The following is a 17,153-nucleotide window of genomic DNA, read 5'->3' on the forward strand; positions in this document are numbered from 1 at the left end:
ACTGCGGCGACTATCGAGCCTGCTCCTTTAAATTGTAACTTGACACACTGGATCAGACCAAGGCAAAGGTGCAATACATTTGAGCCACAACCTGCGTTTCCAGGACGACCGCTGGCACTCTCCAGCACTCGGCCCCGCCCTCCCCTTAGCTGCTCGTCGTCCTGCTTTTCTATAGTTGTACCCAGTAATTTCAGCACTCTTAACACTGCTGCTGCTGCTGCACGTTCTAGAAGCCTCTGTGTGCAATCAACTTAAGACGTGACAAACTAATAAAAGAATCACATGTTTGTACAGGATGTGCAGAATAAAACTGGATATTGTGTTGCCTTTGCGATTCAAACTTTGATTCGACTGCGATTAATCCTTCAGTCCTAAAGAGCATCCAAAATGTGAGCAGATATTAAAAAGATTTACAACTTATGAAGCCCAGTAAATTTGATTTGTCTAGCAATAAACATAAGAAAAAGTTGAAATACAAAATTTCCAATATTTATCTCTGACGGGAAATTATTTTTGGGGGATTTTTTTTCTTTTTTTTGCCAAAGCCAATATTGCAACAGTAAAATTTGAATAATTGGGAAATGATCAAATTCATCCTCAAACCATAATCTCTATTAACTTCTCATACGTTTATATAATTCTTTAATGTAACTAGTTTGATCATGTACGCATCTGTATTATTTTTACATAACATTACACCTGGTTTGAGGAGCATATTGTCTTCTAAACGTCTGTAAATCCCCAAAGACCCTTTAGTCTGCCATGTTTTCCAAATTTTAATGCCTCTGTGAATTGTGAATTAATTTACCCGGAGACAAATGAATTTAGCCAGAGACAAAACGCGGCGATGAGACAGAGACCGGCGAGCTCGGGGATTCGGGGACGCGTCGTTCTTCTAATCAAAGTCTGGGTCTCCACAGCGATGCAGTCGGCACAGTGGTACTCGTGGGGCCCTCCGAACATGCAGTGCCGCCTCTGCGTCTCCTGCTGGATGTACTGGAAGAAGTACGGGGGCCTGAAGATGCCCAGCCGAGCCGAGGGGCCGGAGGAGCGGACGTCCCCCACCCCGCCCGGAAATGTAAGCGTCAAGGCAAGACCACCGCTTTTTTATTATTTTACTCCAAAGATTTTGTCGCAGTGTATATATATATATTATATATATATGGTAACTCTAACTGGCAGATTTGTGGAGCTTCTTGATCAGTTTTTATGCTCACATTTCTGCTAAACACATACCTGTCATTCTATATAAACGTGTGCTCTGCTGTAGTCTGTCACTCACTTCCCTCTCTCTTTGTGCTTGTGTGCTTGTGTGTGTCCATGTGTGCGTATGTGTATGTGTGTGTGTAGGAGCCGCGTGCCCGGGGCCACGTGGCGCGTCAGTCCAATCACATGGTGCCGATGCGAAACAGCGGCAGCCCCAAATCATCAATGAAGACCAAGCAGGCGTTCCTCCTGCAGGCCACCCGCCTCACCAAACTGGCCCGGCACATGTGTCGTGACATCATCAAGCTGCGCCGCGCAGCGCGCCGGCCCTTTGTGCCCATTAACTGTGGGGCCGTAAAGGCAGAGTGTAAGAGCTCCTTTAATTCCTCCTAACTCCTGCCTCATGGACACACACCTCACCTCACGCCATGCCCGTCTGTTTTTATGATTGTTATATTATTATTTTGTTTTTGTATCTCCCGCCCCAGTTCCAATAAAGACTGCCTGTCCTCATCCTGAGTTTGACCATCTTTTCATTTGTGCCTTTTTCACTCTTTTGTTAAATCCATTGAATGTTGCACAAATAAAACCCATTCACATCCGATCACGTAGAGTTAAGTCTGAGCCAGCGCTTCACTGAGACGTAGAATGTATTTGAATAAAGCTCGATTTGCACTGCTCCCCCTGGTGGAGGATTTGGGACTATCATTGCCTTGAACGGACTGTTACTGCGGAGAGTTTTGAGACGTAGATCGACTCTTTAATTGTACTTGAATGGACTTGTGGGTTGAGGCTGAGGAAAGACCGACTGTAGCATCTCATAGAACCATCATCACAGCCATAAAACACTGCACTCTGTTTAGTTCATACGATTCTCACCAGATTCACGTTCTGTGTTGTAGATCCGGGTCTGTTTCACAAAGGCATAAAGATCACTGTTTGTTTTGTGCCATCTTATTGGTTTAAATTCTTACCACAGAAACAAAGACACAAACCAAATATTTGTTAGTTTTGCATTGGGGAGGGCATCTGAAGTAAAACTGCACATTAAGACGCCGACTGTAGTAGGCCTACTGGAGCTGGAGCTTTCACAGACTACTTCTATACAGTTTAATTTTATGTCCAAAAATGTAATAAAAACAACCAAATAGTGCCTATCACATTTGATGCTGCACCTAATTAGCTCAGTGTTAGCATCACTACTTCCTGTACAATTCTGTCTGTTTTGCTGACTCCAAGTAACAAATAATATAAAAAAAAATACTTTAAAAGATCAGGCAGTGAACAGCATGCTGCGGGTGGATGTAAAAGACTCTTCTAGACACTTCTATGTTTAGTTTGTGGGTCAGTGCTAAAGCTAATGCTAATTTTGAGGCATAATTCATGTAAAAATGACAATCAGAAGTGGTCTATAAATAAAAACGATCATTTAGTCTTTCATTTGAATTTTTGGTTATTTATATTTTACGTTTGAATAAAGTTTAGCATTAGCCGTGAGCCACCGTTAGCTAGCCAAGAGCACATTCATTACATGTAAGCGGGCAATAACAGTCCTTGAACATGTCACTGATCCGCAAAATGACAATCTGGAAATAATCCTGAAGATTTAGATTTAAAAAATGCTATGATTTACTTTTATTTTAAATCTATATTGGAAAAAATCACAGTACCGCAAAAAAAAACAACTCGTGGAACCCTGCTCCTCGGTTGCGATAGCAGTGCATTGTGAGTTGTCATGGCATTGAAACGCTCAACAGCGCAATCGAAAGGAGCCGTTAATTGAAAAACATGACCTTTTACCCTATTAGCCGTTTACCCTGTGTTTTTTTTTATTTTTATGCCACAAGCTAAGCGCACAATATGAACATTCACGACACACTGCCCATTCTGTGGCGCGTGAGCTTCATAAAAGACTCTTGCGTAAGGTATTTTTATGTGCTAGCATCTCCTACATATGATATTAACATTATTGACACTGTAGTTGAGGGGATTAGCTCCAGAAGGGACGGGCTAATGTTCGTATTGCGCTAAAACAGATTGAACGTTTGAAAACTCCGCTCGAGCACAATTATACGCACATTTAAAGCCATAGTGCGGAACAATACGGGCAAAACAATGGCGTCTCCGTCCACCTGGAAAGTTGCATCGTGCGTCTTTAATAGAATACTGCATGATTATGAAGGCTTCAAAACGACAAGAAACTGGCAATAAAGCTTTGGATTTGTCTTCGTTTACGTTCCTTTATCCACGACTCGCTGTGAGAAAAGGTCAAAGGTTATCGCAATTTGACAACTCGTGGATCACAATGAGGTTTTTTTTTTTTTTTTTTATTAAAATATAGAGAGAAATCATGTAAATCCAAAAGAAATGTGTTAAAACATGACTTTAAACTGTAAAATGTCTCTAAATTTAATCGCAAATGGACAGAAATATCACTTTATACTCTTATTTAAAAGTGTACAACATGTATTTTTTCATTTTTATTTTTAATCAGCTTTTTTAAATTGTTTTTACTATTAACAATATTCAAATTTCATCATTCAGCTAAAATTACTCACACTTTTTACCTATTTGGGGTAAATGATAACTAATCTCCACTGATCCACGTTGCCTTGTGAAACAGAACCCCACTAACTCTGCTGTAGAAGTCCATTTCTTCCTTTTCCTCTTTTGTCTTCTCTAACAAGTGTTGTAAACCACTGATCAGCCATAACATTGTGTATTAGCTGGGTCGAAACGAGCGAGGGAATATTTTGCCTAGACTTGTATGAATATTCAAGTAATTGAGCTTGAACTTGGCCAAAAAGATTGCGAGAAATAGATTTTTTGTTATGTCCAAACTGAACTTTCCATTTTAAAGTGGCTGTACCTGATTTTTTTCCCATGTAGCTGAGCAAATTTAGTTTAATCTCAGTAAAAATATATCGTAAACACCGCACTTTGGGTCAAAATGAGACCGCCGTATGCTGTTATGAAGCGTTTTCATCGCTCATGGACCAGGAAGTGCGCTGTTAGCACGCTAGTTGTTGTTAGCTTGGACGGCAAAAACTCCACTTTGGCCTCTGAAAGTTGTGAAAAGCTTTGTTTGTAATGAACCGAGTTGTGTTTTTACGCATTTTTAAGAGCGTATAAAATAAATCAGGTGCAGCGCCTTTACAGTACGTTCAACTCCCAACAATCCTGTTTGTTCAACTGACGGCACCGCTTTTTAATATCCTGAGAAAAAGATGTTGAACTTTGTGCCAGTGTTTGTTTCACGTGGACAGATATTAGGCGTAAACCAGGACAAAACAGCCGCGTTCCCCCACAGTTTTAAACAATCGGGAGCTTTAGAAAGTCGCAGAAACGCAAGCCAGCGCTAATAATGACGACGGCGCACTTTGCTAGCTCGCGCGTCTAATGCCGTCATCGCGGTAGTGGCTTTGCTATGACTGATCGGTGTTTATCTCCACCTCATCTTTCTACCTCTGTGTTTCTTTTCATTGCTGTGTGTCAATAAAAGTTGCACTGAAAGCATCTTCCTCCGAGTCTTTGTGCGTCATTTGTCTTGTGTCTCGTTCCATCAGATTTTCCCCCCGCCACACTTACTTACCGTACGTTTGCGCCCGCGTATGTCACCCGGGGGCGTGTCTGTGGGTGGGGTTTTGGACGTTTGGGGTTGTTGTGCATGTCGGCATGAGATGTGGCTGTGCATGGTTGAGCGCCTCATGTCACCCATCCAAAGTAAGTCCACATTTTAAAAACATCTTATAGGTTTTTGAGGGAATTTCCTCGACTTAACACTGACGGGAACGACACATGTTCGTTTTATTTCGTTCACGTTTGCCCTGATTTGACCCTGATTTGAGTCCAGTTTGATTTAGAAGTGGTTCGGTTTAGTCGCAGTTTAGTCCAAATTTGTCATAGCTGCATCATGTAACTTTTCTGTTCTGCTTCTCTCCATGTAGATGTCATTGTTTCGCCGGGAATGTTCCACAGTATGGCATTAAATGATCTTCTTGCCAGACATATCCTTATGTGAATTAAACAAGAGAATTAAACAAACGCAGCTGCTAAGCAAGTCCAGCAGCTGCGTTTGTTTGATTAGCTTTAGAAAAAGTATGGCATTGAAGGTATTATTCAAAATGTTTTTAACTATGAGTAGCTGTGTTGGTGTCAGTATCGGCATCGGTATCGGTCGTATTGGAGGGTTTTCCCAGATATCGATATCGGTCCAATCCTGTGTCATTCCCAGTTTGTCCTCAGTGCATCAGATTTGTCATTTTTGGACAGACTAAAACGGAAATGCAAGAGAAATTAGGCTAAAATGTGTCTGTATGCAACAAATTATTTAATTAAAAAGTACATTTACTATAACATGACATTCGTGGTATATCGGTATCGGCACATTGTAGTTATCGGTATTGGCTCGAAAAATCCCTATCCTTAATCACGGCTGTAGTATTGCTCAAAAATACCTTGAAAAACGTGTGTGAGCGGCTCGCCTCTCCACAGATCTGACCCGTAACTTGACCTTGTGGCTTCATCTGCTTAAAATCTGTGGAGATAAAGGGGTTTTATGTAATACTGCGGAACATTCCAGGCAAAGTAATTGTGCCGGCTTTCAAGGGTTGTAGCATCTTTGCGCCTGTCACTCTCTCTGGGCGTTAGCATTGATAAAAACTGAAAATCATATTGTATTATTGCAGTTATTATCTATGAGATCCATGTCCCACCACATTCAACAACTGGTCCCTCTTTCTTTTAATTAGAAATGGTCACTTCTCCCACTTGAATTGTATGAAATAGTGATATTTACATAGAAAACAAATGATGTGATCTGTTCTCTACTTGAGTTTTAAGAGATAAACATTGAAAATCACACAGTTCTTTATCTCTGAGCTTAAATGCGTCATGTCCGTCCCCCACATTTCCCAACTTGTCCCACGTTTCCTGCTTTTTGAGGTGGTCACCCCACATAGTGCACCTTTAAAGACGTGTTAGTGATCTAAATGTTTGAGGCCACATTTGTCTCGCTTCTCGGCCGCTGTAGTTCAAACGTCAGCCTACAGGGAGCAGCGCTCCGGGACACTTGTCTGTCACACTCACGTTTATGTTTGATATGATAGATATGTTGAGGGCGTCTGATGGACAAGGTCTGCGCCTCCCCAAGATCAGAGCCGCCCAGAGGAGCACGCTCACCAGTGTACTGCAGTTTCTAGGTAAATACTACTACTACTTCTACGACTACTACTACTATTACAACTGTTACTGCTGCTGCTACTACTAGCATTACTATTTGTCCTTCTACTACTACTACAACTGCTACTTTTTCTAGTTCTGCTGCGGCTATTACTGCCAATATTACTACTATTACTACTACTGTTACTACTACTATTATTATTACTACTACTGCTGTTGCTGCTATTACTACTACTACTACTACTTTGATAATTACTACTGCTTCTACTATAACTACTGTTACGGCTGAATGATCTAGATCTGACTGGGACACGGTTTAAGTCATGATTAAGTCTTGAGTTAGTTCTTGTCCTGGTTAAGAGTTATCCTGGTTTAGTTTAGACTCCCAGCTTTAGTCTCCTTTTATAAACCCAGAGTCGTATTTAGAAATCATTGCGATGCTGTGTTTTTGTCCTCAGAGTCCCGTCCGGCCTCCCAGATCCCGCGCTCGCACCGCACCCCAGGCCTCCAGACGCCTCCGCCCCGGCGCCTCCTCTCCTCTCTGCCCCACGGCACGCACGGCATGCTGGGAAAACGCAGCTTCCACCACCACAGCCGCACCGACCCGGAAAGACGCTCAGGTAACTACAACATGCAAATGTGAGGGATGTGCTAGTTTAGACTTGATTTAGACGTGGTTTATCCTGGTTTGGGTCTGGTTTAGATTGGATCTGTTTTTATTCTTATTTCTCGGGATATTGAGACTTGGTTTTGTCCTAGTTTGACACTGTTCTGGTTAAGTCCTGGCCTCGTCTTGGTTTTGACATGGTATACTTCCAGTTTAGACCCAGTTTAGTCCTGGTTTAGGTCTATTTTAATCCTGGTTTCGAAAGGTTATAGTTCTAATCTGGTTTAGTCCTAGTTTGGACCTACTTTAGTCCTGATTTATTCCTTGTTCAAAGGTAGTTTTGATCCAATTTAGGTCTGGTTTAGTCTGGTTTGGTCTGGTTTAGTCCTGGTTTAGTCCTGGTTTAGTCCTGGTTTAGCCCTGGTTTATTCCTGGTTTAGTCCTGGTTTATTCATGGTTTAGTCCTGGTTTAGTCTGGTTTAGTTCTGATTTAGTCTGGTGTAGTCTGGTTTAGTCCTGGTTTAGTCCTGGTTTAGCCATGGTTTAGCCCTGGTTTAGCCCTGGTTTATTCCTGGTTTAGTCCTGGTTTAGTCTGGTTTAGTCCTGGTTTAGTCTGGTTTGGTTCTGATTTAGTCTAGTTTAGTCCTGGTTTAGTCTGGTTTAGTTCTGGTTTAGTCTGATTTAGTCCTGATGGGTTCAAGATCAAATGGAAACAAAGGAGAAAATCTAAAGTGTATGAAACGTCTCATGAACCAGAGACACGGCTCAATAACCTTTCCACATCTAATTCAATTGTGCCTGAAAGAAGATAATCACTTTTCTCAAACGCTTCCAAACTAATGAACATGACTTTTTAAACGAACGCAACTGGAAACAAACTCTGCAGGACTTAAATTTCACTCAGTCCGTTGTGGAAAAGTTAGATAAATCCTCAGAGAAAACATTGATTTATTTCAATTTACCGCTAGTGTTTTCGCTGCAGGAAAAAAATGTGAATTAGCGGCTTTAAAACATGTTCGATTTCCTGCATTTAAAACATGACATATTGAGCTTTAACACATTGTTCCATTCGCATCCTTGAACCCTTTTGCTGTGTAACGATCTCTACTCCTTTTGCATGATCGACGTCCACAAAACCGCTCGAACGTTCCACTAAAACAGAACCAGGGGGCCGTTTCCACAACAACGCATTCTGCCGAAAACCTAAAAAATTTGGCTTTTTTTTGTATCTGTTAAGCTCGCAAAAATTTCAAACTTCTCCAGCTCTGTTAACAGCCCCGTCTTTTACCGCTGACTGCGCAGACTGACTGGGGCAACATTTGACAAATACGGTGATTATACGCTTCCTATATAAATTCTTTTGATCATTTCTTTATTTGTAACGCCTGCATAGTTTACGTACAGTGTCTCGATTGTAAAAAAACGCACATTTTCAGCGTTTTTTTTTTTTTGCCTTGTTGTAAAAACGGCCCCTAAGCTTACTTTATCTTTCAAATGTAAACTAGCAGACCTAACACAACCATAAGCATATATTAGAAATAAACTAAATAGGGTCATTACCATTGTAGCGGGCGAGCTAATTTACGCTAACTACTGTACGATCGCTATTGCTAATGTACCGCCTGTCTTTTGTTTCGTTCGTGTCGTCAATAAATACACACTGAACATTAGTCCAGCTGTATTTTTGTTCTTTTTTGCCAATATTCATTATTTTATTTTGGAGGAACGAATGAATACAATTTTGTTTTCTTGTTGCAGAAAACCCGAGTTCCACGGGAGGGCCGCTGGTACGTAATGCTTCAGGATTAACACTTTTGTGCTTTTAATCGTGTTGTACAGTCGTTTTGTCACGATCATGAGCAAAAGCAAACACACTTGTTTTTTTTTTCAAATTTATGCCTGAGAAATCATGTACAGAGCAATTTCCTGTGCAGCTGTTGATGGGGAAACTACTGTATAATAACTACGTGTTTAATAGCAGGAATAAAGCATGAACAAAGACGTAATTCATTATGAACAAATAGTGTATTAAGAATGATTCAGGCTTTACCCTTTCTTATCCTAATGCCTAACCATAACCCGTTAATTAAGTAGTTACTAAGCTTGAACAATTCTAAATAAGCTAGTTGTTCATTATGAATTAAGTCTTTGTTCATGCTTTGTTCATGCTTTGTTCATGCTATTTAATGTGTAGTTATCGTTAAGTGGTACCTAACGCACGCATAATTTGAATGTGGTTCTGAAAATCGAGTCGTTACAACCGACCCATTACATTTATATTTTATTTTATACGTATTTATTAATGATTTATTCCACATTTGTCCAGACGTCTCACCTTCGTTGTGTTTTTCCAGCACAACGGGCGCAGCAGCTCCGGAAACGCCAGGGGAGGAGTCATGATCCGCAAGAGGCGCCCGAACTGGATCGACGCGCCGGACGACAGCTTCTTTCTCGTCACCAGGGAAACCAGGTGAGCTCCGTGACCCCCGCCCTGACTCCCCTCGACGACCTCTCAGTGACCTCAGGGGCGATGGTCATGCGAAGTACAACGGTGTCACGTGCACATTTTGATCGCAATGCTAATGAACGTCAATTACATTTACGCTGCAAAACTATGTAAAACGTATGTCTGCTTGCCATGTCCTGAACTCTAACTGTCAACTTTGAATAAAACATTTAAGATTGAATTTTAACTTTTTTCATTATTTAATCATAATTATGCGTAGTAGTTTGTAGTTTGTACATTGGGAATCGTTGAAAAGCTACAGTAGATACAGCAGATTTCAACATTTGGATTGGGTTTGGTTCGGTCCCGGTTGGGTTTAGACTCTATTGAGTGCTGCTCATGACTCCATCTAGTGGCACAATGTAACCTTGTTTCCGTTGGTTCGCTTTGGCGCGGATTTGACAATGTTTCCACAGTCTTAAGTTAACAGTACCGGCCTGTTTCGTCCAACGCTGTGAGGTGTAGCTTCCAAAAGGGTCTAGCTAGCTTCTTTAGCTCCAGCTACGCTAAGTTAGACACACCAGAGCAAGAAGATTGGACAAGAAAGAGTCAGGTGAAGACGAGAACCTCTCACCAAATGCTAACTTAATCCTGTGATAAACCGGTGCATTTCCAGTGAAGGCCGACAAACGTAGATAAAACAAAGCTAGTGCACGTTAGCATCAGTCTGTTCCTGTTTATCGGCACACAGCGATCGCGGCAAGACTGAAAATATCGTGTTTCCAGCGCATAATAACATCAGCGAAACTCAACGCATCACGTAAAGAGACGGTAAAACATATCGTTGAGGCTTTGCAGAGAAGTGAAACAAAAGTGGAAAACGTTTTGTGTTAACGCTATCATTAGCTACGTCTCACAGCGGCAAACATGGGGAATTGCTGAGATGGGCCTAATGGTTTAAAAAAGTATGATTATGTTCGGTTCAAGAGACCGAGACACAACCTGGGACCTGAGCCAGTTAAAAACGCATTTCATAAAGATCTGGGCGACGCTCTGACGCAGTTGTCCAGGAGGCATCGCACTTTGCCGCGCTCACTCATAGCCTTGTTTACCGACTTTTCCCTCGCAAATGTTGTACCGGCTTTTAACACATTAACATTGAGCATATAATTAACTTTCTGCCATAACGTATTCCACCCACTGCCAGGTGCCGAGATGCTGAGATCTCGCTACCATAAACCTCACATATCAGCGGTTAATATATATATTTTTAAAGGGACTTGATATATAATCCTTCTATTCGTTTATGTTCTTGTCGCGTCCCACGTCTTCAATCGTAATCAAAGAACAGACTCAGTGCCTCTTCAAACTTCTGCAGACAGAAATTCAACAGGGACGACAGAAACCCACCGCAGAATCTTAAAATGTATGAACTACTATTGAACGTGTCACGGTTAAGAAATAATGTCTGTCTGTCTGTAACCAATGGGAACATTTATAATAAGAATAATAAATAAAGGGTCTGTGTTATGGTAAATAGACTTTTCTAGTATTTCACTGTGTATTTGTATATGTTTGAGTGATCCTGTGAGTTTTAAGTGCTCCGTTTCCATGCCAACTGAAGCCGTGGATTCTGGTTTAGACTTTGAGTGCTACTCGTGACTCCATCTAGAGGCAGAAAACGACATTACAAGAAAAACTTCAGACATAGTTAACGTATGACACACACACACATTATTTTACATGTCCATTTTAAACCTGAATATTGATTTATAATAATTTGATAATTAAGATTGGTTCAATATTGCAGATTCCACAAGCCCGGCTGACGACCCAGCTGCAGTTCTTGTTTTTAATTTGTGCCAAAATGGCTGTTGAAATCTTTATGTATCTCAGTGTCCGTGGGCGTGTATGTGGGGTAGGTATAAACGTTTTTTATTTTCAGAGCAATGGTGCCTCGAATGCAGAACGATAAAGATGACGCCCAAACATGCATGAATCTAGAAATACAACCTTGAGCTCCGAAAAGTGGATGTTGCATAATATGTTTCCTTCAAATTGGAGTTGAAGACAAAGTTTCCCTGATAAAAGTTTCCCACAAATTATACATTCCTCTTTTTAGACCTATGCAGTTGTCGCAATAAATAAATACAACAGTGGTGGATGAAGTCAGTTGTGTTACTTAAATAAAAGTACAGTTAAACAATTAAGTAAAAGTATGGAAGTTTAAACATTTAGTAAAAAGTAAAAGTATTTCGCATGGATTTAGAAATGTATTTAAGAGTGAAATGTAGGGATCTTGATAAAGAATGATTTTCAGTCAGAGCTCGGCAACTGAGACGTCATTTTCCTGGTTATTTAAGTCAAAACTTACTGGCAATTTTTTTTAGCATAAATGTGCTTAAAACATGAGGGAAAATACACTTTACAGTAGAAAGTACAGGTGTCTGCTCAGATGTAGAAAAGTATAAAGTATCCCTCAAGAGATACCTGTCAAATTTGTGCAGTACTTTCACTTATTTTACTGTCCTTCTTCACTTTCCGCCCCTGGAATCCGTGTTAATTCCAATACAGAACGTCGACACAGCTCCATAGCACGTAAAAATTTCACCCCATAATTTGTTCATTACTTCTTCATGAACTTTATGCTTCGAAGTTTGGATCCAGGCGTGTGCAAACAACATGTCGGCCCATTAAGGCGCGTGTCGGAATGAGTTCTGGCACCGCACGCTCACTGCCTCGGCCCCGTTGGATCGAGGCTAAAATTAGAGCCGCTAACTGGTTCAGAGGGGACGCGAAGGGGCCTCCGCTACTGTGAAACATCATTACCACGTTGAAACCGACAGCAGAGAAGCAAGAAATGAAATCTGCAAGAAAGCCTTTCGTTTTCTTGCAAAATATAGATGAACAAAAATTGAAAATAAATCTGTCCTAATCACAGGGAAATACTTTTCGACGCAGCCAAATACCACATCATTATAACGCTCATAAATACTGGACTGAGATTAATGATGCTCCGCAAACAAGAAACATTTCATTTTCTTTTACAACTATGTATCTACAAACACCAGCAATGGAAATGATGTATGGATACATGTGGAATGTACCGTATTTTCCAGAGTATAAGTCGCACCAGCCAAAAAATGCATAATAGAGAAGAAAAAAACATATATAAGTTGCACTGAAGTATGAAATAAGGTTGCAAGTGTGAAAATAACAAATAATATCACATATAAGTCGCTCCGGAGTATAAGTATAAAGACAAGTATAAATATAAGTCGCACCCCGGCCAAAACTATGAAAAAAGGTGCAACTTATAGTCCGGAAAATACGGTACGTTTGGCTACAGCAACAACAAAAACGCAACAGGGATTCTGAAATAACTTTAAAATGTTTGATTTATTCTTTGGGACGCTCCTTTTCCTTTTGTCATTTCACTCTCTGGTCTAGTTCTGTTTGTTCTGTTTAAAAAAATACATATATATATAACATTGAAAAACTTTGAAAAAAACAACAACAAAACAGATCCTTGCTCTGATATTGATTGTGGCCAATTGGTTTTCAGCTGGAGATCTTCTCAAGGTCTCACGCCTGGAGAAATAAAGAAGATTGCATCCAGAGAGCCGTCTGTTTAGCGAAAGTGATAAACGCCGCTATCGACACGCGACTGATCTGGTGTGCGTAATCTCGTTGCACAATTTGCACCCGTAATGACGAATAAAGCACTTACACGGCAAAGAAGGGGATGATATGAAGCCTCTACATCACGATTTATTGCACTGTGCGCTTTATTTTCACCGTATTAAGGAAAAGATGCCGTCTTTAACAACTTTTCAGGCGGAAAGTTTGCCACCTTCTTATTGCTTTTCCATTCCCAATAAAAAGTAATAAAGTCAAGGCAGCAGATACAGTACATGGAGCACCTTTACATTTCTGTCAAACGAGATGAAACGCATTTAATCTGCATGCATTTCATTGCGGCGCCGTTTCCGTCCGCGGAGCAACAGCTTGCGCCGCGACGGTTCAGCCTTGACAAAAGAGCAGCCGTTCGTCAACCCTGCGAACGAACGCGAGTGGAAAGTGTGAGGAAGACCAAAGGCTATGTAAATGAGTCTGATTCCGCCGCGTGCTACCGTGGCCATTTCCGAAGACAAACTGCTCCTGCTCGCCGTAACGTCACTCCCCGTGGCTAAATCTCTTGCTATTTCTGCCATCATTATCTCAAACGTCCCGCTGCTAACAATCAATAGAGAAACGGAAGAACGAGAAGGAAAAAAAACAACAGATTTAAGAGGCGCTTGGACTTTGACAAACGGTGGGTTTAAAGGTTGTAGTTGTGTTCATAAGCTGTGCACATCTGGAGATAAGATTGTCTCTAATGGAGGAAAATTGCCCAGCATTTATTACAAAGACATAATATATTCTGTGCTGCTGAGCAAAGGGCCTCACCGTTCAATAAGGCTCCGTTTCCTGAGCTCCTCCTCGCAAACGTGGTCCAATCCCCTCTGCGTTTGACTAACTCCTTCAGCCAGATCTAGAGAAAAGGGAATCTTCTTCGTAGTAGATGCCTTGTTAGATCTTTGCAGCCCGTACAACCTTCTCCTTGTCTCTGTGGTTCCATGTCTCTCTTGGAGTGCTAGCTTCACACGAGTCTTGCACAGAACGACTGGGATAATCCGTTCCATAAAACCCCCTTGTGTCTTCTCCTTCCCCGCTCTCCAACATTCCCACAAGTCCCAGTTTGCTTCGGCGAGATCTACACTCCAGATCTAGAAGTTAATCCTTTTTGTTTTCTCTGCCTGTAAAGTCTTCACCTCGGTTCTCAGTTCCATAATCTTGTTTGTGTTGCCCGAAATGCGTTGTCCCGCCTCTGTAACGCCCTTCGGTTTCTCTTTTGTGCCCAGATCCTTCTTCAGGACCCCATGACCGTCTCCATTTTGTGACAACTTGCCTTGAGTTCAGCCTTGGGCCTTCATCTCACTAAAATCAGCAGTTACGAGTTGGTCAAGTTTGGCGTCCTTATGTCCTTCCTCTTTGTGCCGGCCGTAAACTATCGCTATCGCTATCGCTAGCTTGAGAGGCTTGGCTACACTTGACGTTGTAATCGATCAACCACTCCTCTCCGTCAACGTCTTGTTTAAATGATCCATCCCTCAGTGCGTCCTGTTCCTCGATTGTGGGTTTGCGCGCTGAAAATTGATGATATAGCTTCAAAATTAGCTCAGAGGGGCTAATGATGTAACAGACTGCACTAGCGCCATCTTGGAAAGTTCCTGTTTTTCACACATTTAAGGCAGTTGAAAGACAGGTACAGCAACAACTAAAGAGGAGTAAATAAATACCGTATACGTACATGCCGCTAAATAGATTTCTTATTCACGTTACAGAAAATTACAGTAGAGTGTGGGTTTAAATTGACGATGCTATTTTGCCTTGATGATGTGGAATACTTTAACTCCCAACTCCCCCTGCTGGTCATCCTTGAACTCTCATGACAACACACAACAGTCCCACGTGTTAAATGTCCGCACAGACTTGGCAAATAACTGCTGTTTCGCACCTAAATAAAACTGCTCTGACGCTGAATGGAAATGTCCAGGTGTTGGTCCAAAAAGAACGAAAGAGACATAATTACAGTCATCTGCCAAATGGACTTCTGGGTGGTCGCGTTCCACCCGGTCTAACAGGAAACAAAATGTGTCGACGCGGCTCGGATGTTTTCCCGGGCCGAGAGGCGTCGCCAGAGTTACACGATGTTCTGCACATTTGGAACTGGCAGACGCGAAATGTTCCTCGTTCGAGAGCGCTCACCTGAAATTCACACCCGTCGCGAGCGATCCTGCGCGTTCAGTCCGTCCTGTCGAGCGCTCGCGACACTCTGTCCCGTCTGATGATGTCATGAGGTGGCGCCCGACCCCTCTTCCTCTCCGGGAAGTGCTTCTTTGTGCCTCACTCAACTCACAATAAATAGCCACAGTATTTGAGAGGAAATGTTGACAAAAATCTCATTGCTTTTCTTCATTACCTTGATAACAAACAGTTCAAACGTAGCTGTACGTGTGCTGTACATTGGAACGTCGCTAAAAGTATCTGTGGATGATTATAATTTTGTCTACAGCTCGGTCATTTTATGTCCATAGTCCATTGTTTATGACTCACATCTTGGGCCAACAGACTGAGCAGCTATTCCTCCCCCCGGCGTCCCGTCTGATGACTTGTCCCTGTGTCCTCTGTCCGCAGGAGGGCCCGGAGGCTACTGACCCGCTCCCAGCTCAGACGCGCCTGTCGACAGCCCTGCGAGCAGATCACCCTCCGCAGGGTCTCCCAGGGCCCTCCACAGGGGCTGGTGCTTGCCCCGCCGCACCCGCACCCCAGTCTGAGGATGAGGGGGCCCATTGTCATCCACGACTGAGTCCGGACTCCGGGGACGACTGACTGAATCGAACACAAACGAACTGCGACCCACGAGGACTACTCCAGAAGGACACGAATCTGATCGCACCCTCTCCGGAACTATTTTGAATCTGCTGATAGGGGCGTGGCAAGACAGTGACTTAAAGGTGCTGCTCGATTATGGGGAAAAAATATGAATCATGTTTATTTCAATCGTGATTACTCAAAAGAGAGAGGGAGGGGCATCCACAGGTCTAAAGTGAAGAGAGTGACCCGATGAAATAAAAGTAGACGACGTATCTCACAAAAACACACAGCAACTTTGCACGTACATGCGCATTGAACGTAAATGTTAATCATCTCAATTACTAAATTTTTGTAATCGATTACAGCAATAATCATCATTGTAATTGAAATTAAAATGGGATGAATTGTAAAAATACTACCTTTGACACCTTTTTCTTCCATATTTCACCTTTAAAATATGCACAATATCGATAGAATTGAGAGAACGGTCACTCCAACATGGCAACATAATGAACAGTTTGGACGTGGGATCAGGTTTAAAGCAGCGTGTAAACTCTGCACAGATATTACGACCGCCATGAGGCCAATTTTCACTTTCACGAGAATCCTGTCGCACTTTGGTCCCGCGAGCTCCCTCGGGACACTGTCTTGACACGCTCCTGTTTTAGAACGAAAGTCGAAACTGAAGTATTTTGAGGTTTAGACGCTTTTAATCCCTAAATCTTTTGGGAAATAAGAAAAAAAAAACGACAAATCAAAATGTCAAGATAAAAACTAAGCCGTTTCCGAACTACACGTGACTTTCTGTCAAGCTGAAATGACTGTAATGTTTTCTTTTTATACTACGTTTTGGGGGCATTGATTGTTTTTATTTTGTCAAAGAAGATGTCCGACGTTGACACTAAAATGCACCCTACGACAAAAAACATGCCAGCGATTTATTTTTTAAGCAATCGAGCACGGCGCAAACTCAAACAAAGCTGCTCACGTACGTTAATGGGAAAGCTACACTCTGTAAAATACCGTTGTCATGACATTGTAAATTGTACTCATTCTCTTTCTATGGCGGCTTGTGCGCGGCCCTGAAACTCTGTAGAAAGTAGAATCAATGGACTGAGAGACCCTCGAATGGACAAATGTGACGTCATTTTACTGTTTTCAGTCCGTCTTGCATGAAATAAAATGGCAAAAACATGATTAAATTGCATAAAGTTCGTAAATGCACAGTTTGAATGTGGCGTTCGAGTGATCATTGGTGGTATTGAAGGTCGTGGGCACAGAATGGCAAGCAGC

At 41.9% G+C, this 17,153-nt stretch overlaps 1 protein-coding gene across 2 annotated transcripts in view; it reads left to right on the plus strand.

The window, feature by feature from the left end:
• The window catches only part of mta3 (metastasis associated 1 family, member 3), a 50,452-nt gene extending 34,579 nt beyond the window's left edge, over nt 1–15,873 (plus strand). The window contains exons 13-19 of one of the 2 annotated variants that reach the window (XM_072455803.1): nt 921–1,078; nt 1,351–1,573; nt 6,315–6,407; nt 6,846–7,007; nt 8,753–8,781; nt 9,349–9,464; nt 15,681–15,873. In XM_072455803.1, coding sequence (XP_072311904.1) covers nt 921–1,078; nt 1,351–1,573; nt 6,315–6,407; nt 6,846–7,007; nt 8,753–8,781; nt 9,349–9,464; nt 15,681–15,852 — 953 coding nt within the window. In that variant the 3' untranslated portion in view covers nt 15,853–15,873. The remainder of the gene's footprint in view (nt 1–920; nt 1,079–1,350; nt 1,574–6,314; nt 6,408–6,845; nt 7,008–8,752; nt 8,782–9,348; nt 9,465–15,680) is intronic. The other variant, XM_072455804.1, reaches the window with a different exon arrangement.
• Nucleotides 15,874–17,153: the final 1,280 nt, after the last annotated feature.

Source organism: Eucyclogobius newberryi, unplaced genomic scaffold, assembly GCF_026437365.1.
Source record: "Eucyclogobius newberryi isolate DKJ021-1_F unplaced genomic scaffold, fEucNew1.0.hap1 SCAF_20, whole genome shotgun sequence".
Classification (NCBI taxonomy): domain Eukaryota; kingdom Metazoa; phylum Chordata; class Actinopteri; order Gobiiformes; family Gobiidae; genus Eucyclogobius; species Eucyclogobius newberryi.